The sequence below is a fragment of the Drosophila busckii genome, chromosome X (genome assembly GCF_011750605.1).
Source record: "Drosophila busckii strain San Diego stock center, stock number 13000-0081.31 chromosome X, ASM1175060v1, whole genome shotgun sequence".
Taxonomy (NCBI): Eukaryota; Metazoa; Arthropoda; class Insecta; order Diptera; family Drosophilidae; genus Drosophila; species Drosophila busckii.
The window spans coordinates 18606863-18632347 of NC_046608.1; the positions used below are offsets into that span (position 1 = coordinate 18606863).

Sequence of the window (25485 nt, forward strand, 5' to 3'; positions counted from 1 at the left end):
AAAAATTATTTTTAAAAAGTTGTGCAAGTTTTTAAAACTTATTGATTGAAAATTTATAATATAAATAGTAATAAATAGCATTATATTTACGCAAATAAATTAAATTAAAATATAAAACAAATTGCATAGTATTTTTTAGAATAAACTTAAAATCATATTGATTGCTCAAACTTAAGCATAACTTATTTAAATAATAAGCTAAATACATAACGTTATAATATAATATAATATAATAAAATATGAATAGTAAAAAATGTATGCAAAAATACATGCTTTTTACCCACTGTGCTGGTCATGCAGCGCTTCATCAGTGCATTTAGCTATGCATATTGTGTTTGTTTGGCTGCATAGTAAAAAAAAAACAAGAAGCAGCATAAAAAAGCTGGCACTGCTTTTTTTTAAGGTGAAGCGCGAACTGTGCAATTTTATTAAAGTCAAAACTTGTTGTTGTTGTTGTTGTTGTTGAATTGCTGTTTGTCTGTTACTGGGACAACACTAAGCTCTGCAATTGGCTCAAAGCAAAGCGCTGCCACCAAAGGGGGTAACACACACATACACAGCTTAGCACAGCTCAGCTTGCGCGCTACCACACACACACACACACACACACACATGAGCTCATGCACAAACTTCAAAGCATTGCAAAGTTTCTTTGGCTGCTCAATGGCCTGTAGCTGTCATACACACACACACACACACACACACACACACACTCATATGTGTGTGTGTGTATATTCAACATATATTTAGTTACTTTGCCAGCATTTTAAATGTATATTTATTTTTAGTACGCCATTGGTCACGTGTCGCTTTGGCATGTGCTCAAGTCCTTCGAAAAAATAAATAATTTATACTTACTGCATTACAAAATTAAAGCTTAAAGAGTTTGCTTTTGTTTGTTTAACTTTAACTTAAGTACTGCATAGTTTTATTTATTTTTATATTTAATGTTCAAAGGTACGAAATACAGTAAACTGTTTGTTTGTTTGTTTGTTTTGTTTTTGTTAATTGTCATCCTATTATTAATTAATTTATGTTATGTTTTCTTTAGAACTAATATTGTTTGTTGTTCTCTTGTAAAATGTTTCATTTCCATTTGCAACTAGTGTGAACATTTAATTTTTGTTGTTTACTTAAGAATGAACGTTGGGATCGAATGCCAAAATTCCAAGGGGTACTGATTTTTTACCAAAAATAAAAGTGAAATGAAACCTCAAAGGCGCAGCAATTGTTAATAAATGTATTAAAAATATACCTAAATATTTGGCACAAGCCTAAACTTGCTTAAAATATAATAAACTAAAACTCAAACTATGCTGCAATTGTTTAAATAAAGTGAAAGTTGTCGAACGTTATGTTTTTTTTAGTCTTCCATACAATTAGATTTGACTTTGCTATAGTTTTGTATAAATATTCGTTATATTATGTTTATTTCATATGCCTAGCTAAACATTCATACTTCAACAACAATAGTTCAATATTCATTATTTTGCGCTATATATGTAATGTATATATATAAATATTGTAATTCGCTAAGTTTACACATTTAAATATTAATTTTGATTGACAAACAAAACCGCCAACAACAATACGCGCATTAATTATGTTAATTCGTTTTTTTTTTTTTTGGTTTTTTTTTATAGTCAAATAAACTTGCAACTTTATAATACTTTAATTTCAATTATTATTTGGTTTCGATTTCGATTTCGGTTTTTGGTTGTGGTTTTTTTTTTATGGTAGAGGTGAATACTTTATTTGTTTGTTTTAATTGGGTGGGTTGGAGGTTTAAACTTTAGTTAAAATAATATGCAATTAAAGATTTGACTCAGCAATTATTATAAATAAATAGAAGCCTCCTGCTGCCTAACTAAACTATAAAAGAATTTTGGCTAGCGCGTAAAATTTGAGTGGAAACGAAGTCGAGCACCAAAAAGTATGCAATGATTATATGTTGCCGCAATGTACGCCACGTTTTGGCAATTGTTTATAAACAAATATATAGAACATTTTTATAAGCAACAGCAACAATTGTTTGCTTGTACTTTTGCTTATACTATAATTAATTCATTATGCTTGCCTTGCCTAATGTTTAATACTTAATAAAAAAATACATGTGCTCCATTTTTGCTGCACATACAGAGCTAAAAAAAAATGCTTGCTGCATATATACTTAGTTGCTAGTTGTATATATATATATATGTTGCTGTTGTTGTTGTTGTTTTCAATTTGGTATTGCCTAAAATATATATCTAATAATACTCAAAAACTCAAGTCTAAACATACTTGCATTTTATAGTGTGTGTTGGTGTGTGTGTGTGTGTGTGTGTATGTGTGTGTATAAGTACTTTATATGCTGCTGCGCTTTCACACGGCCGTCTCATGATCAGTCTCGTCAATCCGTCCCAAACGCCAAGAGTTGGGATCACCAGCTGCAAATTCAAATGGGGTAGGTAAAATATAAAAATATTATTAACAACATACAAATTGTTGCAATGCAATTGTTCAATTAGTAAGCATAGTAAAGAAATATAAACATAAACCCGCTTGGCAGCACACACACACCTTTATATACACACACACGCACACACTGACAGAGACAAACACACACACACACACAGTTACACAAAGAAGTGAAGTGTTGTTGTTTGTGTAATTTTTATTTGAAACTTTGAACATTGAAATTGAAATTGAATACATGCAAGCTACAATTAATTAATTAATTTAACTAAACACACACACAGACAGACAGGCACACACATCGTATCGTTTAACATTTATAATGAACTAACTACAACAAAGTTTTGTGTAATTGCAGCGCGAATTTAAAGGTTTTGTGTTTTTTTTTTTTTTGTGGGGGCGCCTTTAATTTAAATAAAACTTACCACAATCATAATACTTCGATATCCTTGGCAAAGCTGTTGTTGTTGTTGTTGTTTTTAAAGTTGTATTGTGTTGTTGTTGTTGTTTAATGGTATATAACATATACGTAACGTATTTAGACGACGTTAGACGAGAGAGAGAGAGAGTACATACAAACGTTTAAAAATTATAGGCACCCAAAAAATAGACGAAAAAAAATTACACAAATTATTGTACAAAAAGAAATGCAGCAAGTTTGTTTACAAAAAATAACAAAAATACACACACGCACACATACACATACGAAATATGCAAGACAAGCAACAAATAGCATGGTTTGAAACTCAACTACAACTCATATAGCACGCGCGCAAACCACAAGCAATTTCCATTTCCAATTGGTGCGGAAAAACGAAAATATTTACATTTGTTTAAAATACGTGCACGTGGCTGCGCTTGTACGGCAAACTGCTCAATGCTGTGAAACCCGTTACGGCTACGTCACATACATGGCTGGGCCTGAGCACTTGGAAACGCGCCAGTCGGCTGCACTTTGTGTGTAAATGTATGGGCAAAGCCATAGTATTAATATTTACAAGCAGTCGCTAAGCATCTATTTTTTTGTTTTTTATCTGGCAAGCTGTTGTATGTATTTGATTATGACAGCAAGAAAAAAAAAAACCAAAACATATATGCAAACAGCTTGCCTATACATTTATTGTTAATCGTTAATTAAAATAAAAAACAAATCATTGCCATTTGCGCAAAATTAATGTTAATTGCATATCTAGATGGACGTGGACACGTTATGGCGGTTTGTGTACGTGCTCGGCATGTGAGCAGCAGCAGCAGCACCAAAGACACCAACCAAACGTAAAAACGAAACGGGTGGGTGGGGGTAAAAAAATATGCGGCACATTTAAACAATTTTTAGTGGCAAATTAGTAAACTTAGTTGAATGCGATTAATTTGTTGCTTTTAATATTTTTTTTTCTTTGCTTTTTGGCTTGTTTACATTCACAATAATTATATAAGTTGCTTGTTTGCTTACAATAAGCTAAGTTAGCTAGGTTAGAGTTATAAAATATATATGCACTCGCTTGGAATATATACAACAACGACTTAAGCTCTATGCGTTAAATTAATTACAAACAATTGACGCCTTTATTTATTGTTTATCAAGTGGCAAAAAAAAAAAGAAATACAAACAAAATGATTAACAAACAATAAAGTACAAAAAAAATACTTAATTAAATTAAGGTTGTTGTTAATGCTTGCACAAACAGTTATACTTATAACTAAGCGTGTGTCTATGTGTGTGTGTGTGTGCCTGCACAAAACGGAAACGGAAACGTATTAAGTTGCAGTTTCAGTTTGCACTAATTAAAATCGTGAAATGTGCATTGAGCACAAGTGCAGCTCAGACTATGTTTATAAACAAATGTGTGCTTTAAGTTTACTTGATGTTCATGACTTGGCTTTTAAGCATTAAATCACGCAAACACACACACACACACACACACACACACATGTATGTGTATCCAATTGACATTCGATACAATTTGCACAATTTGTTGCTGCTTTGCTTCAATGTTCAAAAATCTTGTTAGCAATAATTTAATAACATACATATGCATGCGTGTGTGTGTGTGTCTGTGTGTGTGTGTGTGGTGTAAATGGAAAATTTCATTTGTTTAATTTACAAGTGAGTGCCTGGCAACAGTTGTGGGCCAAGTTTAAGAGCCGACAAAAAAAAAATACAAATAGTGCCAAGTGCGTGCGAATGCGTCGATGATTAATGATGACTGATGACTTGATGTAGAGTTTTTGTTGTAGAGTTTTTAAGCTGCATGTTGTTGAGTTGTTGTTGTTGTTGAGTTTTGTTTGTTGCTGCTGCTGCTGCTGCTGTTGTTGTTGCTTGGCGCTTACACAATTTTAGTTGCGTGTCTGTGTGTGTGTATGTTGGTGTATTGGTGTAATGCTTTTCCTTAGCGATCAACATTGGTATCCGCCAAGGCGACACCTGGCGGCGACAACTCCGACGTAGACGTGGACAGCTTTATGTGTTTATACGTGCGACCAAGTAAGGGAACATGCTCTTCTAAAATTAGACGACAGCGTATTGTAAAAGAAACAAACGAAACGAAAAAGAAACGAAACGAGAACGCAAATATAACGTAAGGCATAAGTACACGCATTAACATTTGTACAATTGGCGCAAAAGCAAAGATAAAGCTAAAGTTAGGCAGCAAAAGCAAAATGCAATTAGTACAAAGAGTTTAAGAGAGAGAGAGAGAGCGGGAAAGAGAGAGGGAGCGAGCACATGCAGCAAGCTGGGCCAAAAGTTTTAGTTCAGCATCATGTGTGTTTGTGTGTGTGTGTGTGAGCGACGACGCATATGTGTGCGTGTGTGTGTGTGTGCTTATGCTTGTGCCGAGCGCGCAAGAGAGCGAGCATCAAATGACAAATCATAAAAGAGAGAGACAGAGAGAGAGAGAGAGAGAGAGCGCGCGCGCTAGAGAGCGAGAACATTTTTGCTAATCTTACCTTGCAGCTGACGATTGATGAGCGCCGTTAGTCCATGACCCACATCGACGCTCTTCTTTAAAATCAGCATTGGCTTATCCTCAGCATCCTCCGCATAGCCGCCCGAAGGCAAGAAACCATTGCTGGCTATCGATTCGCTCACCTACAGAGCAAACAAACACGCACACAAATAAACAGCTGCTGATTTTCAATCTCTTTAGCAATTCGCTTTCTATTTACCTGTGTCACCTGCATGAGCTTCTTAACCACATCACGTCCTAAAATGTGATCAAAAACTGTTTGCAAAAAGGGTTCGGCCATTATGGATAGCTTTAGCTTATCGCGATGCCAGATAAGCACACGCGACTCCTCCATGGCCATAATAGATACCTGCAATTACAAATAGAGACGCGTGCTGGTTAATTCAAAAATTTGGTTAATATTTTGGGCAGCGCACTGTTTGGGGAATCTGCTGCTTCTCATTCACAAGTTTTGTGCATGAAAATCAGAAACGACCCAAAAATTCCGTAGTCCAATTTGCTTGAAAAATTGTTAATCGATTATTAATCGAGATAAAAGAAATTAAGAGAAAAGTAAGAATATAGAAAGAACCATTTTTATATTAATATCTAATCGTTTGCAGCTTTTAATTAATTCGTTCCCATCTCCAAAAGAATATTTGGAATATTTGTTCGAAAAGAGTTTGGAAAATTTCATCGGTTCGGGCAGAACCCGAGCTTAAATATTTATTTCGGTATCCACACCCCACTTCGATTCCGTCTCCATATGTTTTATGGCATAGTTTGAAAAGTTACAATTAATATAGTTGCACAAAAAAAATTAAGAGAAAAGTAAAAATATAGAAAGAATAATTTTTATATAAAAAACGAGTCGAAAGGGACTTTTATTTATTTCAAGCTTGAAAAGCGAGACCCTATCTGCAATATAATATATAGAACAGTTCGAAAAGAGTTTTTATAATAATATCATATCGGAACGGGTGTTTTGAAAATTTTATCGGATCGAAGCTGTGTCTGCATATGAGCTTAAATATTTAATTGGAGCCCGAACCATCGTTCGAAAAGTAACGATAGGTAAAATCATAACAAAAGATATAAAAAGAGTAAGTAGTATTTATGTTTTTCGCATTTAAACCGCAACGTGTATACTATATAGTGCATTATGTTTTATGATATTCCTTGAATAGACTTACCTGAAAATAGTCATCGGTCGATACGCCAAACCATTCTGGCGAGTCTAGGAACTGATGAGGAAACACAATATGCAATGCACGCTGATGTTGAGAGACGACCAATCTGTAAGTCAGTCACTATCATTAATTCATTTGTTCATTGATTAAGCTGATTGATTGATTGACTTACTTGCCGCTCAGCACCAGCGACAAGCTGTCCACCTTGGTGACCTTCTCCTGTGCATAGACCTCCTGGTATTTGAGGGCGCGTATGACCTTCATGCAATTCAGTACCTTCCTGAATTGCTGCCGAGTCACATGCAGCGGCTGAAACAGCGCAACGTAAACCTGCAATAAACAAAAGAGAGAGAGAGAGAGAATCAGTTAAAATAAAAACGTGCCAATTATAACAAAAAAAAGAAACTATTAACTGCTTATCAAGCGCTTTAAACAAAAGGCACACGCGTTAAACAAAAGAGCGAGAGCGAGAGCGAGCGACTCGTTATCAGCTGCACAATTGATTTACCGCTATTTAAGTTAAGCTGTCGAAAAGTTCATTTTGCTTTTGTTTATTATTTCCGCTGCATTTGTTTATTGATTGAGCGTGCGTTTGTTATTATTATTCAGTTTTAAAAGCGTTTAATTAGTTTGCTTATGAAATAAATAAGCCAAGCTAACTATTCACACTTTTCTTTGCATTTGCAACGTCACGAGCAGCAGCCTCACTTAACTTATTTATTATTGTTGTTTTTATTGTGCGAATCACACACACTTTGGGAGCAAGTAAATATTTTTGCCATCATCATAATCAACTGGCAATTTGCCATGTAAATCACTTAATTCAACAATTCAAACCCACAGCAACTAAATAAATTTGCCTTGTTTATGATCAGAGTCTCTGTCTCGGTCGCTGTCTCTGTCTCAGTCGCTGTCTCTGTCTCTGTTTGTTGCTTCAATTGGCTGCTTAACAACATTTAACAAATACTTAGCCAATGGCCATGCCATGGATTTTGTATGTCTCGATTGCTTGTTGCCTCGTTAGTCGGTTGCTAGGCAAAAAGTTATGCTGACTACACAGACTGCTGGACATTCAATACGCCGACGAGCTCCAAGCCAAAACCAAAACCAAACACCCAAAGAGAAGCAACGGCTTGGACTGCGGTCCACGCGGGGGGTGCGGGGCAAGCGTTTGCTCGTTGCCGTTGCCGTTGCCGTTGCTTAGTTGCAAGCTCGCTCAATAGCAATAGCGAATATATCAATGCCCTAATCCCTTCATTGAATTGGACCGACTTCTCCATTTTGTATGCTATTTGGGCTAAATGCTTAGGCTTTCTCTATCTAATATGTTAATTTATAAACTTTAGTTTTGGCTTTTTAATATTTTGATTATTATGCAACTTTCTATTATTACATTAAATACATTTTTTTTTGAATTTTTTGAAACTAAGCTGAGTATATTTAATACAAATTGAAAAAGTAAATTAAAAAATTATTTAATTTTGACGCTGCACTAAATAAAATAAAAGGCAAAAAAGCAATAAAAAATAAACAACCAAAGTTAAAAACAAAAAATACAAATAAATAAAAAAAACAATATAAATTAAAAAAAATAAATAAAAATATTTATATAATAAAAAAATAAATATATAACAAAATAAATAAAAAATATAACAAATTTGTGTTCTTCAAATACAACAAAATAAATAAATTAAATTATTTATTGCAGCACAATCATTCAAACTTTTAACTAGTTTTTGTATTATGAGAGAAAAATAAATTATAATATAATATAAAAATATTATAAAAGAAAATGTTGCAAAAATTATAAAAAGTAAATGATAAAATATGCTACATAGCATAAAAATGTTTAATTTCTTTTTAATTTTTTTTTCGAATGTAAGTGCAGCTTTTAATATTTAATTTTTTTCTCTTTTTTTTATGAAGTAAGCGCATTGCCTAGTCGACCTTAGCCTTGAATTAAAAACAAAATGTTTGCATTTTTAGCGTCTCTTGATACTTTTCCTTGTTGTTGCTATTTTTCTTCATATGCGTGCGTCTGTCTCTGTCGCACGCTCTCGCTGTCTCGCTCTTGCTGAGTAGTTCATATTTTATTTTTGCAATAACATATGCTACACACTGACACAGACGAGACACACACACACACACACACACGAGCATAAATAAAAATAATCAAGAGCTAAGCTTAACGTGGGACAAATTGAAATCCGGGGCTGGTTTATTATTGCGGGGGTAAGTAAAGCGCGCAGGCGGGGGGCGTGGCATGGTTGACCGGCTTGGCTGCCGCATGTGGCGCTGGATTTGCAACAGCGTCGCCGTTGCGAATTATTTGTCGGCGGACATCGCTGCTGCGGCTAAAGTCACGTACGCCAGCGTTTTGCGGTTCGCTGCCAGCAACAGCAACAGCCAAGCAGTGGGCGCAAGTCGAAAACCAGCGGCAGCCCCAACAGCAACAGCAACAACATTGCTGATGACGATAACGACGACAACGCTCTCTGAAGAGCTGCGCACTCAACAAAGGTAACAACAACAAAAGCAAGAACATAACAAAAAAAAAAAAAAAAGTATAATGACATGAAATAAACCGGAACGGAACCACTAAAGTGAAATATAGTTGGCTGTGTGTCCAATGAGATTAACGCTGCCGCTGCTGCTGCTGATGAGGATGAGCTGCTGGCTCTGCTGCTGGAGCTGAGAGCGCAAATTGGCAAATTATAATCAATGTAAGAGGCAGCAGCTTAGCTCAATTGCAGTGGGAAATGCAAACTTTAATCTAGAATTGAAAAGTCCAAACGCTTAGCATGAGCAGCTCAAGTGATTTGCAGCTGATTAAGTTTTAATAGCTGCCCATGCAAATTGTTAAGCAATCAATTTGCAAATAACTGACCTGCGCGGCACAGACTAGATATATATAGTATATATATAATAAATTTGTGCAGTACATTGCAATTCACAGACGCTGAACTGTGCCAAGAGCCATTGAACCTGCGCTGATAAGCCATAAAAAAAAGAGAGCAACAGTTACGCATTCGCGCTCTCTCGCGCTCTCTCTTTTGGCTTTAAGAGCGTTGGCAACAGGCGCAAAAGCCAAGCCCTGTTATTGTTTTCACAACTTGTTGTAAACAAGTTTGTTTGTCAATCAGCTGTTAAAAGGCTGATAAGCAAACAAGATCAATTGACTGTAATTGGCAAGCTTATCTATCAAAAAGAAAAAAAAGGCAACACAGCTGCCTAAGCGAAAGCGAGAGAACGCTCAAGCTTTGTTATCAGCAGCAGCAGCAGCAACAGTCGCTGATCACGTCTTATCAACGACAACAACAAAATAATAAATAAATTTTTCCATTCATATGACTTGAACTAATTTATTTGCTGCTGCTGCTGCCGACGCTGCTGCTCACGTGAGCAGCGAAAGCGTCGCACGTTAGCCAAAAAAAAAAATTGAATTGGATCAATGCCATGACTTATGAATGGCTTTGGCTGCTGACGCAAAGTGACAAACAACTTGCGTTAATATCTTCTTCAAATCACGTCCGCAACGTTAGAAAAACATTTGCCACACCACGTGCTACAACAAAATATTATCAGCTATACAATTTCCATTTAAAATAGTCTTGGCAATTAAACAATAATTTGCCATAGACTTTAGACTTTTGACTAATTTCAGTTTTGTGTAGATTACTTGAAATTTTTATTTGGGGAAACTAGCCCGTGAGTCAGCCGCGAGCGTTTGCCCAGCCCCCTAAACGTTCTAACTACGCACAGCTCTGACTCAGGCGGCGATTAAAAGGATTTGACATTTATCAGCTGCTGATATTGCAAATTTGTGCAGAAATCAGTGAACTTTACTTTTGGCCATTGGTCAAGCGTCATTTTGTATTTCGAGCTTGCTGAGCAGAGCAGCTGAGAATTTCAGCATAAATCAGTTTTAATTATTATTAATAATTTAGTTTAAATTGAATTTAAATTCTTGGAATTTATTCTTGCTCATCCCACATATATCAAAATATATTTATTAATAAAATTCAAAGTAAGTCTTAAAATTTAAATATATTTCGTATAATTTTAACTAGAATTTTTTGCTTGTCAATCTAAAATAATTGCAAGCATCAAATACAAAGCAATGAAATGTATTAAAAGCTTGTATAATTAAACTTGTTGTTTTATATTTAAATTGAAATATTTTCAAATTGCTTATAATTATTAATAAAAAAGAGCTGCTTGTATAATTTTTTAGAATTTTTTTCAATTTAGTTTAAATATTTTGAATATATATAATGCTAAACAAAGTCAAGGGAAATTTCTAAAAAAAATTCCCTACACCTATTTATAGTACTAATCAAAATTTCGTCAGCTAATCATGCAATCTAAACATTTAGCTGACCTCAGCACACGCCTTTGCTACTAAATTAGTCTAGACTAATTTTTGCCACATGATCTATTAAGTAATAGCGTAACCTTGAAATCAATTCTGCAACAAAAGAAAAAGTCACTTTGGATCACTTGGCGCACGGCACGTAGATCCAGCGAACTTTCCCTAAAGTCTATGGCGGTTATCAAAAGCGTCAGCGCGTCACCCATTTTAAGAGCCCCCATATGTTATATGCTATAGCAACAGTCGCGATTAGTCGATTAAAGTTCAGGCCCACGAGGCATTTCACAAGCAATTGATTAAATTTAATAATCGGCTGAAGAAACTGCGACATTTGCCAGACCCAGACTCAGTTTGGAACAACACGATGATGTAGCAAGTTTCGTTTATTTTTGTTGACCAAAAATGTAAAAAGTCTCAAAAGGTATAGACCATAAGCGTCGCGCTTGCAGTAATTAAAACGTTTGTATGCAAAATGTTGCGCATCAATAAAAAAAAGTAAAGCTCTAGGTAGAAGCGTTCTAACGATCGATCGTAGATCGATTGATTGAGCTACTGAGTGTTGAGCGTTGAGTGTTTCGGGTGCCAATGATATCCGTTGTACTCGCCAGCGGAACTTGCCGCAATTAGATAATGATGATAATGAGCTTGGCTGATCAATCAAATCACATGCCATGCGAGTCCCGTGCCGTCCTTTAGCCAAATGCGGCTAACGAACTGAAACGCAACACAAGATGCGCAAATAAAATCAAAAAAAAATATATATAGAAAGCAGCCAAGAGCTCTTTGTCATGTGTGGCACGTTCAACTCGTTGGGGGACTAGACTTTGAGCTGCTGCTGCTGCTGCTGCCCAGAGCAACATTTTGGAGCAACCAATTAGTTGTAAATTAAAAAACTACTTTGCAGCTAAGTTTTTGTCAACCAATTTATATAATTGCATTGCAAGTGAACTTTGAGTCGAGCCTGCTGTTCTGTTAATTATAGTACTTTCCAGTTGGCAGGCGGCGGCGGCGGCGGCGGCGCTTAGCGCGCGCAGCTATTAAATAATGAGCTGCAACTTAAGCTGATTAGCAGCGCTAAAAATAAAGCCAAGCCAATCAATAAGTTTATTGATATTTCTCGGCTTACTCATCTCGTTTAAATTCTGGGATGCATGTGAATTTTTTGTACCCAAAAATACAAAATGCTGCTAATGACGTCAAAAGAATTAACGTAAAGCTGCAGGGAATTTTTTTTTGCAGTTATGCAAGTGTGCGACGCCCAGTGGGGGAGCAAGGCTTTGGCTTAAGGTATGCACACATGTTGGCAATAGTAATCCGAGTAGCGGCGTCCATTTGGCATATAGCTTGGCTATATATGCAGTGGAGTTGCTAGTAAATGGCACGTCCGCATGCCCAAAGCAACAACAACAACAACAACAAACAGCAGAAGAGTTGTAAACTACTTTTTACTCTGAAGTAAAAGCAGCCATTAAAGAGTTTTGGGCACAAGCCGGCGCTCTTAAGCTTAAGCTAATGCATGCTGACAACAGCTGACTGACACGCCCCCCAAGCACAATGTAGATCAAGTGCATGCATAAGTAAAGCGTGGGAGCAAAGAGAGCCCGAGAGCGCGCGGCAGCGCAAGAGCGTAAGCGCGTCAGAAGAGAGCGAGAGCGAGAGCGCGAGCGCGCATTGACGACAAGAACTCACATACACATGCGCATGCGGCTGTATAAAAGCGTTTGCGAACGTTTGCTGGCCATTCAATAGCGTAAATTAACTCGCCGCGTAGACGTCGGCGCAAAAAACCAAAACCAAATACCTAACCGCTCCCTACCAAAGTAACCTTCCGCAATAACTAACACAAACCGTTATGTTACAATAAAATTTACAATTACCAACAACTACAAAAAAAATGCAACAAGCAAGCAACAATAAACACTAACAAAGAGCAATACGAAGTTATCAAAAAGTTATACAGTTATACCTTTTTTTTTTGAGTGCAAAGCAAGCAAAAGCGCAGCACACATTAACCGTTAAACGCCAACAACAAATGCAAACATGTGTCATAATTCGGGCATCGAAAGTGAACAAATCGAACGCTTCAAGGAGTTCGGTTTACCGCAAAAGGCAGTGCGCACTGTTAAATATACAATGCGCAAGCGTGAGCAGCAGCAGCGACTGCAGCAGCAGCAGCAGCAGCAGCAGCAAGAAGAAACTGTTATGTTGAGCGACAGCGACAGCGGCACTGATCTAGATAACATTGATACAACAGCAGCAGTGCATTTAACAGAAACTGTTAGCATAACAGCAGCCAGCCATAACAACAACAACAGCAGCGACAGCAAAGCAAAGCTCAGCATTTGCCCTTTTGCAAAGCAGCGACAACAACAAAAAGCAGCAGCCGCAGCAGCCACGACGACGACGACGACAGTAGCAGCAGCAACTGAGCAGCGCAGCAGCATAAGCAGCAGCAGCAGCGATTTGGCAGCACAGCAACAACGTAAGCTAAGCTCTATGGAACCATCCATGGATGATGTCTTAGCCATTGGCACACAAATGACACGAAAATTCAACGAACGCTGTTACTGTTTAATAGCCAAATTGCATGGCAGTCGTCTTTATACGTAAGTAGCACCTTTATTTCATCAGCTGACGTTTAAATTTCTTTGACGCACCTTATCATGTGCAAATCACGCTAAACGTTACGCTCTCTCGCTCTCTCTTACGCTCTTGCGCTCTTACGCGCTTTTTCACGTGTGCCGCGTGTTTTAGTTTTGCACTTTGATAGTCTGTTTGCCAACAACTGATAATGCAGCTGAAAAAACTTGTTAGCTATTTTTATCACAAGCTACGTTCGTATATAAATAATAAACTAAAGCCAGTGACCGACGTAGTGCGCGCGCTCGCGCTCGCTGCTGAGTCAGTTCAGCTGAGTTGGCAACTGAGTTTTGTACTTTGGCCAAAGTCAAAGTTGTGCGCCTAATGTGACGTCGGCTGCTTAAACAGAATTCCCTAAACTCGTCACACGCGAGCTTTGAGTCAGAGGCTGCGCATTAGAAAGAGACAGCTAGAGACAGCTTGCAGTAATTCAATTGAACAGCTGATGTAGATAGTAGCTGCAATTTAACTAGCATTGCATTACATTTAGTTGGTGACCATTGTGCAATTGGCGCAGCTATATTATATACTATGTATATATAATATATATATTTAGATATTTGGCTGCTTGCATGCTTTTTTGCACGTACGCCAGAGCACTCGACACACTTGAAATATTCGCCTCAATGTCTAGCGCAACAAAAAAAAGGTTTAAACAAATAAGCAGCAGCAACTAAAGCACGACGTCATATTAAATATGAGCTATGCGCCAGCCAAATATGCAAAGCAGGCAAACTTAATGCATATGCAAAAAGTTTGTAGACACAGCAACAACAACAACAACAAATATAATTAACATTAACATGCGTGCGCAGCTGACTTTCAAGTTAGATAAGCCTAGAGACGTCAAGCAAAGTGCACAAAATACAGAAACGCGTATCTAATCGACACGTGCCCCCACGTCAGCGAACAAAGCCAATAACTCAATTCTTTCTCTTTTGCTCTTTTGCAGCATTTTAACCAGCACAACACAACCGGCGCATTTGCTCGCCATTGGCATATTGTCCTTTGTGCTGTTAACCGTTGGACCCGATCTCACAACGACAACGCACACTCAAGTGCAGTTGCCCACAACAACAACACAATCAACAACAACAACGACAACATCCTCAGCAACGACATCACATGTTAGCACGCTGGCCACTTTGGCATTCTTGGGCGCATTTGCCACACACTTTGGCTCACAAATTTGGATGACATTTATCTCGGGTAAGTCACAACGTTGTCACTGCTGCTGCTGCTGCTGCTGCTGCTGCTACTGCAACTTCGACCTGCATCAAAACTTCAGCTACCAAATCGTATGCATTCATATATATTCATTCATAGCCCCCGTCAGCCTTACTAAGCTTAACTAACTCAACTCTGCTTCTCTCTCTCTTGCAGGTCTCTCGCTTTATTTCTCACTGCCGCGTCACACGTTTGGCCAGTGCCAGCAAATACTGTTCCCCAAGTATTTTGCTTTGAATGCCATGCTTAGCATTAGCATGCTCATTATCTATGTGAAATACTTTCTCAGCGGCTGGAGCATGTCGGCGGGCATACAGTTGGGCGCGCTATCGCTTACCGCCTGCATTGAGGTCATTGTGCGTCTGTATTTGGCACCGCCCATGCTGCAGCTCATGCACGAGAAGTATAGAATCGAGGATGCCATTGGCAGTGGCCAGGAGGTTGGCAGCCTGGTGCAGGGCGATCTGGTCGAGTGTCCGCACTATCAGCGCATCCACAAATCGTTTCGTCGCATTCACATGACCATTGCCATTGGCAATATGATTGTGCTGCTGGCCACCTGTCTGCAATTGTATTTTCTGGCGTTGAAAATACGCATTAGCTAAGACACCAACCCGCAGTTATTCACACAATTTAAGAATTTCAATGCAGCGCCTGTGCGCATGCAATAGTTTTTTTTTTGTTTTTTTTCTATCTCTCTCATTAAGGAATTTGTAGCGCAATTAAGTCACACACACACACACACATACACACAAAGCTTACACAGCAAAGCAAATTGATTATGTATCAATGAATTTGTCTCAAATTAAATTATTATATAATTATTAACGCATAACTTATTAGACAATCACACACACATACACACACAATATTTATGCAACATTTTGTTCTATTACTTTTCTTTAACCTGTGATAAGCTCACTTTCTACTACTTCTTTCTACTCATTCACACACACAAACACACACACATCTAGTTTTTAACAAATTTGCAAGCAAACGCTAATGAATAGCTTTAGCTCTTAGTTAAACAAATTTATCTCTCACTCTAATATTTTTTTTTTTATTTGTTATAATTAAATTATCGAAATTATTTATCAATTTAAGTGTGTTATGTGCATTTGTTTAACTATGCAATGAAAATATTTAAAACAAGCAAAATCACTAAAAGCAGCTATAAATAAACAAATAACAAAAGAAAAACGCGAAAAATCATGAAAAAATACAAATAAATGCAAAAAATGTGTAAATATATGAAAAATAATAACTTGCTGGTTTTTTCTTTAACTAAAACACAAATATTTCAGCAAGAGAACAGGCATAAACAGATTGTCATACAAATTTATCTAAAATTCAAGCACAGTCAAATGCAGTCATATAAGAGATACAAACTGTTATACAGACTGTTATACAAACTGCACTGTTATACAAACTTGTACTTGTTATACACAAAACGCAAGTAATTCAATTTCACTTTAAAAAAATTTAAAAAAAAAAACATACTGCGCACTTAAATCGTTTGTAGACTCTGTACATTAATATGTACAAAAGCGTCTTTTAATTTTGCACATAGTTTATGCGTTTTTAAAATAGAAAATTTGCTGCCGTCACTCACCGATTCAATTTCCTGATCGAAACGCACTGGACGCAGCCGACAGAGCACAATGATTAGATAGACAAAGTTGATGGCAATGCCCAGGCCGGACCAGAGCACCACATCCGGTGTGCATTCGATGAGATAGCCATACATGCCCATCATGATGCAGCCAATCAGCAAAGTGGCGCGCATCCAGACCGAGCCGAAGGGACCGTGCGGCGCAAGAAATGCGAGAAAGAGAAAGGCCCAGCCGAGTTGAAAGTATAGATGATGCGACTGCTGCCAGATGAGGCACTGTTCGATGGACCAATCGCCGGGATTTATGGAGCGCAGTGTGCCATTGTTGTCCCAGGGTATGGTGCCGCTGGCGGCGCTAGTGCCCGCCGTGCTCTGTGCTATCAGCGTACCCGATGCGACGCCGCCGCCGTTTCCAATGCTGCTGCCGCCGCCGCCGCCGCTGCCGCCGCCAACGCCAATGCCCATGCTGGCGCTGCTGCCGGCGCTATTGATAAGTGCGCCAACGGCGACGCCGGCTGCACTGCCTGCCGTGCTGGGCATGGCGTTGGTTACTTCGCTCAAGCTCTACTTTGGGCCACTTGCTGCACTCGCTACCTTTGGCTACACTCGCTGTCAGCTTGGCTTACTCGTTGTTCTAGTTTTTATTATGCTGCTGCTGCTTGGCTGACGTATAACGTAACGGTAAACGTTGAGGATAACGGCGCTTACGGCTCGAAGTACAGTATCACAAAAAAAAAAAAAAAACGTGCTCGTTGTTCCACTGCGTTTAAACTTCCTTTGTGTTCTAAGCTGTTGTGTCACATTGTTACGGAATATATATATGGGTATTATCCAAGGCACCGCCTTCAGCTGCAATTACAGTGCAAAAAAAAAATTAACATCAATTATTTATAAATGTGAAGGTCTAAGAGCTATTATTATAAAATAAAGTAAAATGCAGACAAGCCCTCTACGCATTAAAACCAAATGCTGGGAGTCTAGTCAGCTGATGAAATTTGCTGGGCTCTACTGTATTCTTTTCACACGTAAAGCTCACTCAATAATATATCTCAATCAATTGCAGCTGCTGCTTGCGTTACGGCAAAGGAAAAACGTAGTAGTTATAGCCACGAATAATTAAATAGCGACTCGAGGGTCAGCAGCCGTTAAGAGTCACATCATTAGGGGCTAAGAATTAAACTTTCACATCAAATTGGATGCGTAGCCAAGTAATTTTCGAAAATTAGCACAGCTTGCGGCTTTTTTTTTTGCTTATCCAATTAAAAATATGCTTAAGTTTGTCAAGTTAGTCATAAATTAACTGAGATTAGCTTTTGCTGTAAAATACATTTGTAGGCACTGTTCGTTTATCAAGGCATTAATGCAATGACGTCACAAAATTTTTGATTAAAGTTAACACCAACTGTACTAAGAACAACAACAGCAACAACAACAGTTGTAATTATAGTTATGCGGCTAAGCTAAATTACTAAACCGCAGGGTGCACACACGTGAGACTGACAAAAGGGCAAACTGACTGACTGACTGACTTGGCCAAAACAAATGTGCGTTTCGACCCAAATACGCTGAGTTCGGGTCAAATAGCCCACAATAGAGCAGTGGAGAGAGTCAAGTTGACACACAAGTCGCCGCCGCCGCCGCCGCCAAGGGAATTGAGCCAAAAGCAGCAGCAGATAGCCAAACGAACATTTGCTTGCCTAAAATGCGCCATGGCCATAACAAGAGGCGAGCGAGAGCTTTTATAGAAATTAGAATACAAGCTGCGCTAGTCCGCTGAGCGCAATAATCAATAGATAGGAACTGAAAATATGTTCAACATGCATAGCCAGAGCTTTAAAATACACAAACAATAGTTAAACAAATCAATATATAAAATAGTTAAACCAAAGCAGTAAGCACAATATTATATTAATAAAAAAAAAACGTAACAGAAAACGTAATTAAAATGATTAGCTTAGATTTAGCCAAGTTCTGAATCAAATAGTAAGCAATGAAGACTAAATTTTTGAAGACTTTGATAGAGAATACAGCGAGATGAAATAAAACTTGTAAGCCAAAGCCATAAACATAATATGACATAAATTAATTAAGCAGAAAACGTAATTGAAATGATTAAATTAGTTTAGTCAAGTTCTGAACCAAATAAAGTCTCTTTCTCTAGAAAGCAAATCGAATTTAGCTGTTATATATTATATATGTACATATAAGAGCAAAAATTGTAATTAAATTATTCATGTTTGAGACTATAAAATATTTTAGCTTAGTATGGGACTTGGGACTGCAGCTGCCAAGTGGCAAATACGAACGTCAACAGCAACGCCAACGCTTCCTCTCTTGCAGTGGGGGTGTGCATATAACAATGTATGTGTGTGCGTGCGTGTGTGTGTGTGTCTGCAAACAAGAAAATAGCCAGAGCCAGAGAGATGAAATCATCGTTGTGTTGCCTTGAAATAAGCCAAGTGACGATGGCTCAGCTTCAGTCTTACTGATTTTTACTGCTTTTATGGGTGTATATATAAATTGTTATATATGCGTGTGTGTGTGTGTGTGTTAGCAAGCATTGATATGTGGTCAATAAAGCACAACAGAGAGGCTTACATATGTTAACAGCTCTTTGGCTAAAATGAACATTTCATCTTTATAGCAAATTAAATTGCATTTTTTCACACTTGGCTATTTCAAAATTCAATATATTGTTTACAAAAGCTTTAAAATGTCAATGACAACTACAATTACAAGCAACTAATGCTTATAATTAAAGTTTTCTTGCCTAAAGAAGAACCAAAAAACTTGTCATGTAGCTGCAATTAAGGCCTGAACAGCAAATAAACATAAACATATCAAATGTATGTTATAAACAATAAACAACATCCGCTGCTTAATTATAAGCTAAAGCTGCAACTTTCCAATTCGATTAGCATATAAAAATGACAAGCTAAAAATTAATAAATATAAATGATATATGTGTCAAGCAAGCTGCACATATTTCAATTAACTTTTAATTCTAGCTTACAAGCCAATAATTAACGAGCCCACCCGCGCTTAATAAAGAAAATGTCATTTAATTAAACGTTTGCTGGCTTTGACCGCTCAAATGGGCCAACAACAAACAGTTAGCAATGTAAGCAATTAAAATCAAAATACACATACATACATGTCTCTGTGTGTGTGTGTGTGTGTGCACACCATAAACGTTAAATTATATGAGAGTTTTGAAAGCCAAGTCAACAGACAAGCCAGCAGTTTTTTTTTTTTGTTTTTTCGTTGATGATGGCACACTCTTTATATATGTAGCTAGTATTGTTAACAACAAAGCAAAACGTGTATATATTATATATGTATAAAGTCTGAAAGTGAAACGACAATGTGCAAAAGTCTTATTTTTTTTTTGTTCATACAGTTTCCGTTTCCCACGAATAAACAAAAGTGACAGCAGCAACTATTATAATCATAATAACAACAGCAGCTTCAAAAAAAAGCAAAAAACAGCATGTGCATAAATTTTGTATAAACTAACGTTTGAAACAAGTTATAGTATGCTAACAAAAAAAAAAAAAAAAAAACATAATTTAAGGCTTAACAAGTCTTAACATAACCAAAGCAAATAAATCATGTAAACTCTAGAAGATTTTAAAGCAGACTGTTGTAGCTGTGTTAATAACAAATCAACAGCTGTTTTGCCTTTGGCCATACATGATGCATATATTTAATCATAGATTTTGTTGTTATGACTAATGCAAAATCATAACTGACAATAAAAGTTGCTATTGTCGTTCGAAATGAGCTCAGCCTGAGTTCAGTTCAGTTTTCTCGCTTAATATTCCATACAAATCTGGCAATCAGTGCCAGAGCCGGAGCCAGAGCGCTGCTCCCCCATAGTACATAGTCCAAACAAAGCCGGTCTTTGCAACTGTAGATTGCTGCCTAACTGATATCACACACACACACATACATTCATTTGCATGTATTTACTCGCATATCAGCATATGTAATATGCAAATGCAAACTCCCACACACACTCAACTAGCAGTAGCTGGCTGCATTTATGTTACAGGGCTGCACACTTAGCTGGCAATCAATTGCTTATCAGCGCTATTGGCTTGTCTATACAATTAGTTTATAAATAGTTATAGATTTTATTTATATTATTTTTAAACGCTGTGCTATTGATTTTTAGCTAATTAGTTTATGTGATAAGCGCTTATCAGCAGCACGCTTAAGCTTTTGCCCAGCCCTAGCTCCCACACACACACACACACACAAGCATATGCACATCAATTGGCTGCATTGCTTTGAGAGCAATGAGCGTAAGCGGCAGCGGCAGAGTGCGGGCGTCAATGCGCCAAAGATATGGCGCTGTTGTTGTTGTTACGGCTTCTTTCTATACACACACACACACACTTGCATATGTGTATAAATGCATGTAATATAGCGCAACATTTTTTCTTATATATATTTTTTTTCTATTTGCGTGTGCGTGTGCATGCAATTGCCACCACCAACAGCAGCAGCAGCAGCAACTCCAGCAGCGTCTTGAACACCACCACCCGCTTGGCCTATGCGTTTGATGTTCGATTTTTCACCATTCTTAAAAACGCTATGGTACAACAACTGCATATGCATGTTTACGTACGACATACATACATATGCATTCACATATATACAGCCTATATACATGTGTATGTGTATAACGTAATCAATTTGATTTTGGGCATGCACTGCAGTAATTCTAACACACATACATGCATACTCTTAAATTTGCTTACCACATTAGTGCCGCTGCTGCTGCTGCAGTTGTTGTTGTTCTTGTTCTCGCTGCTTCTGTTATTATCGTTGTTGTTGTTATAACTCCAATTGTAGGCGCTGCTGCATAACAGTTGACATGCATATTTGTGCAGTAGTATTTAATTAATTATAATTTGTTTTTGGCGCGGCACTACAAACACACACACACCATTTAAACAAATATAAACTATATAAAAAAAAGTTATACATCTGACAAGAACAACAACAATTCACACGCACACACAACACTCGGCTGCTGATTTGCCGTATTGCAAATGTATGTGTGTCTGCCTGTTTGTTGTTCCGCGTTTGCACTTCGAGTAATTGTAAAACAAAACAAAAACACACCGCGTTTGCTTTTTCTTTCACTGACGTCTTTCTCTTTCTATACACGTGAACGCACTTTGTTGTTTAATTATAATTGTTTAAGCATTTTTTAATTGAATTTAACTGCAGACCAGCTGACGCTGTTCCGTGCGCAGATGCGTGTACTCATCGCTAAACACAAAACAATATTGTTCTCCAACTGTAAATCTTTAAGACTATGACTTGCCGATCCGTGCCGATCGAACTGCGAGTGTACACATTAATTTATTTATGTGTTTATGTTAAGTTGCACATTGTCAAACATATTTTCGTATAGCCTTCATTTAATTAATAAATTATATTTAAAGAACTCGGCGATATCTTATAATTTGTTTGACTAGAAATAGTAAATTTTAAGCAACTGTCGTCCATTACAATAGCGTGTGAGCAGTCCAATAAGAAAAGCTTACGATTGGTCTAAACGAGATGCAAACTCCTCAACATCATATCGCGAGTTGCTCACGATAAGTTTGCACCTCTCTCTCTCATAGAGCTCGATAAAAAAATGCTGATTTTGCACATCACTAACGTATGTGGAAGAGCGGTAGTTCGTGTCAATAAGCAGCCGGCATTTTTTTTTTTACGCCCATTCCGTAGCCGTAATGACCGTGGACATTGGCAGCGCTGGCGGTGCAGCGACCAAGACTAGAGTATTCCTGACCTGGGAGAAGCAGGAGCACCTGGTTAAATTAGCTATACTTATCCTAGCGGCTGTTTTATGTGAGTCTCGAAGCAAACACACAACACGCATACATAAGTACGATTTTGGAGAGTGTATGTGTGAATGTGTTGGCAACAACCGGCAATAAAAAGTAGTTGGCAACACATTGTTGCCTTTTTCACCTGAGCTGGCAACACTGGCATGAGCTACTGATCTCCACTTGGTTGTGCACATTTTTTACCTCGGCCATTTCATTTCGACTACTTGCAGCGTTCGCAACGCGTCTATTTTCGGTGCTGCGTTTTGAAAGTGTTATCCATGAATTTGATCCATACTTTAACTATCGCACAACGCGATTTCTCGCCGAGCAAGGCTTTTACAAATTCCACAACTGGTTCGATGACCGCGCGTGGTATCCACTGGGCCGCATCATTGGCGGCACCATCTATCCCGGACTGATGGTGACATCGGCTGCGCTCTACAGACTGATGTGGCTGCTGAACATAACCATAGATATACGCAATGTGTGCGTATTTCTGGCGCCATTCTTTTCCTCGCTCACCACGCTGGTCACCTATGCGCTGACCAAGGAGATTCATGTAAGTGAGGTTATAAACGTAGAAAGCACGTGTGTGTATGCTAACTTGTATCATATCTACAGAGCACTAGTGCAGGCCTGGTGGCTGCAGCGCTTATCTCCATTGTGCCAGGCTACATATCACGCTCCGTAGCAGGTTCATATGACAATGAAGGCATTGCTATATTCTGCATGCTGCTCACCTACTATCTGTGGATCAAGGCTGTCAAGACGGGCACAATATTCTGGTCCGCCATGTCGGCATTGGCATACTTTTATATGGTCTCCAGCTGGGGCGGATATGTATTCCTAATCAATTTAATACCACTGCATGTGCTGGCGCTGATGTGCACAGGACGCTTCTCACATCGCATATACATAGCCTATAGCACATTGTATTGTGTGGGCACAATACTCTCCATGCAGATATCCTTTGTGGGTTTCCAGCCTATCCAAAGCTCCGAGCATATGTTGGTGAGTGTTAAATTATAAATATAAATAGCTAATTAACATGATGAATTCTGTAATATTCTTGATAGGAAGAGTATGAAACATAATGAGTACTAAAACAACAAACTGATAATTAGCATATATCAGCTGTATCTATGACTTGTGAGCATTATTTTAATGCAAATTTTTGTATTTTAGGCTCTGGGTGTCTTTGGTCTTTGTCAAATACACGCCTTTGTGGATTACTTGCGCTCACGCATGCCCAAGGAGCACTTTGATGTGCTCTTCAAGACGCTGGTGTCTGGCATTGTAAGCGTGGTGCTCATAGTGGGCACAGTGCTAACATTAACAGGCAAAGTTTCGCCCTGGACAGGACGTTTCTATTCGTTATTGGATCCGTCGTATGCCAAAAATAATATACCCATTATAGCATCTGTATCGGAGCATCAGCCCACATCGTGGTCTTCATTCTACTTTGATTTGCAGGCAAGTTTTGAGCAGACAAAAAAGGCGCCAGCGTTTGCTTATGCTGATGAAAATCAAATTGAGACCAAATGAGTTTGTGACTTAATGCAACTTGTGATTACTTTGCACTTTGATCGCTGAACTTGTTTGTACCAGAAGTAGTTAGAGCGGCATTTTCATTTATTTATATTCATATTTGCTTGCAGATACTTGTGTTTCTATTTCCTGCTGGACTTTATTTCTGCTTTGCACGCTTGACCGATGCCAATATCTTTATTATACTCTATGGCGTTACTAGCATCTACTTTGCTGGCGTTATGGTGCGTTTGATGCTTGTGCTAGCTCCAGTTATGTGCGTGCTATCGGGCATTGCCATTTCACATCTGCTGGCCAAGTATATCAAGAGTATGGATGCAGTGGGTGCAAAGCCAGCAGCGGAGCAAAGCAAGCGACAGCATAAAAAGTTGGAACAACAGAGTGGCGGTGTTAAAAGTGAAGTTGCCATGGGCTTTGTGGCTGTCATTACAATTATGCTGATAGTTTATACGCTGCACTGCACCTGGGTGACATCAGAGGCATATTCGTCGCCCAGCATTGTGCTAAGTGCGCGTTCCCATGATGGCGGACGCATTATATTTGATGATTTCCGCGAGGCATACTATTGGCTGCAAATGAATACGCCGGAGGTAAGTTCCAAGCTACAAGCTATGTGCATAGTTAATTCTTATGATGAATGCAATTTGTATATTCTTGATAGGAAGAGTATGATACATAATGAGTACTAACAATTTAAGCTGATTGTCTATATAGTACACATATATATGCTTTATATTATAGCATGTGCTTTAATAGTTATATTTGCTTTTTAGGATGCACGCATTATGTCCTGGTGGGATTATGGCTATCAGATAACCGCCATGGCGAATCGCACTATATTGGTGGACAACAATACTTGGAATAATACGCACATATCACGCGTGGGTCAGGCCATGGCTTCGTCGGAGGATAAAGCATACGAAATAATGCGTGAACTCGATGTGGACTATGTGCTGGTCATCTTTGGCGGCCTTACTGGTTACTCCTCGGATGATATTAACAAGTTCCTTTGGATGGTGCGCATTGGCGGCAGCACAGATCGTGGCGCGCACATTAAAGAGAAGGACTACTATGCCGCCAATGGCGAGTTCCGTGTGGACAAGGAGGGCTCGCCCACGCTGCTCAATTGTCTTATGTATAAAATGTGCTACTATCGCTTTGGCCAGATGTATACGGAGGGTGGCAAGGCGCAGGGCTACGATCGTGTGCGTGCAGCCGAAATTGGCAACAAGGACTTTGAGCTGGATGTGCTGGAGGAGGCCTACACAACGGAGCATTGGCTGGTGCGCATTTATAAAGTCAAGGATTTGCCAAATCGTGGCGTTTAATCATAAGCGCTATCTCACTCGCACGCTCTCGACGTTCGCTCTTTCTCTCTTTCTATCTAATGCACATTCTTAGGCTAAGCCAGCTTTTTAATATTTTTAGACATTTCGTTAGCTTAGCTCTAATTTTAGTAACAAGTGCAAGTGAAATCTCGCAATTTTATTGTATTATTGTTAAACTACACGTATTAATCTCGCTATCTCCCTCTGTCTGTTTCTCTCAAACGAAATTATGTCTACATAAGCATAAAAACTGAACTATAAGCAAGCAAAATGTATAAAAAAAAAAAAACTACAAAATTATAATATAAAAA

The 25485-nt window shown here is 38.2% G+C and overlaps 3 protein-coding genes and 2 non-coding genes across 8 annotated transcripts; 4 read left to right on the plus strand and 1 right to left on the minus strand.

Annotated features, from left to right (window-relative positions):
* Window positions 1-1705: 1705 nt before the first annotated feature.
* Window positions 1706-21410, minus strand: LOC108606260 (blood vessel epicardial substance). 4 transcript variants are annotated; one of them, XM_017996217.2, is made up of 8 exons: window positions 21213-21410; window positions 16447-17295; window positions 6768-6925; window positions 6599-6701; window positions 5626-5775; window positions 5407-5548; window positions 2883-2915; window positions 1706-2429 (listed from the first exon to the last, which is right to left on the minus strand). In XM_017996217.2, the coding sequence occupies exons 2-8, from the start codon at window positions 16984-16986 to the stop codon at window positions 2365-2367; spliced, it is 1191 nt and encodes a 396-aa protein (XP_017851706.2). In that variant the 5' UTR covers window positions 16987-17295; window positions 21213-21410; the 3' UTR covers window positions 1706-2364. The 4 variants fall into 4 exon arrangements, 3 of the variants coding, with proteins under 3 accessions (XP_017851706.2, XP_017851707.2, XP_017851705.2); XR_001915434.2 differs by lacking the exon at window positions 1706-2429 and adding an exon at window positions 4789-4960 and having other exon boundaries at window positions 2900-2915; window positions 21213-21409; XM_017996218.2 differs by lacking the exon at window positions 2883-2915.
* LOC108604912 (transmembrane protein 205) lies at window positions 13008-15881 on the plus strand. Its single transcript, XM_017994482.1, has 4 exons — window positions 13008-13057; window positions 13379-13573; window positions 14560-14816; window positions 14991-15881. Exons 1-4 carry the CDS (start codon window positions 13008-13010, stop codon window positions 15437-15439), a joined length of 951 nt encoding a protein of 316 aa, XP_017849971.1. The 3' UTR covers window positions 15440-15881.
* Window positions 21411-22134: 724 nt separating the features above from the next.
* Window positions 22135-25458, plus strand: LOC108606259 (dolichyl-diphosphooligosaccharide--protein glycosyltransferase subunit STT3A). The gene is made up of 6 exons (XM_017996215.1): window positions 22135-22317; window positions 22529-22857; window positions 22920-23309; window positions 23484-23771; window positions 23957-24436; window positions 24620-25458. Exons 1-6 carry the CDS (start codon window positions 22200-22202, stop codon window positions 25172-25174), a joined length of 2160 nt encoding a protein of 719 aa, XP_017851704.1. The 5' UTR covers window positions 22135-22199; the 3' UTR covers window positions 25175-25458.
* LOC117134962 lies at window positions 23338-23422 on the plus strand. The gene has a single exon (XR_004458930.1). It is a non-coding gene; the product is annotated as a small nucleolar RNA Me28S-U3344 (small nucleolar RNA).
* LOC117134969 lies at window positions 24470-24555 on the plus strand. Its single transcript, XR_004458937.1, has one exon. It is a non-coding gene; the product is annotated as a small nucleolar RNA Me28S-U3344 (small nucleolar RNA).
* Window positions 25459-25485: the final 27 nt, after the last annotated feature.

Coding starts and splice junctions, on each gene's coding strand:
- LOC108604912 (XM_017994482.1), top strand. CDS start 13,008: ATGTGTCATAATTCGGGCATCGAAAGTGAACAAATCGAACGCTTCAAG. Junction 13,574..14,559: donor CATGGCAGTCGTCTTTATAC/GTAAGTAGCACC, acceptor GCTCTTTTGCAG/CATTTTAACCAGCACAACAC. Junction 14,817..14,990: donor TTGGATGACATTTATCTCGG/GTAAGTCACAAC, acceptor TCTCTCTTGCAG/GTCTCTCGCTTTATTTCTCA.
- LOC108606259 (XM_017996215.1), top strand. CDS start 22,200: ATGACCGTGGACATTGGCAGCGCTGGCGGTGCAGCGACCAAGACTAGA. Junction 22,318..22,528: donor TATCCTAGCGGCTGTTTTAT/GTGAGTCTCGAA, acceptor GACTACTTGCAG/CGTTCGCAACGCGTCTATTT. Junction 22,858..22,919: donor CGCTGACCAAGGAGATTCAT/GTAAGTGAGGTT, acceptor TCATATCTACAG/AGCACTAGTGCAGGCCTGGT.
- LOC108606260 (XM_017996216.2), bottom strand. CDS start 16,986: ATGCCCAGCACGGCAGGCAGTGCAGCCGGCGTCGCCGTTGGCGCACTT. Junction 5,776..6,598: donor CGACCGATGACTATTTTCAG/GTAAGTCTATTC, acceptor TTGTAATTGCAG/GTATCTATTATGGCCATGGA. Junction 5,549..5,625: donor AGCTCATGCAGGTGACACAG/GTAAATAGAAAG, acceptor TTTGCTCTGTAG/GTGAGCGAATCGATAGCCAG.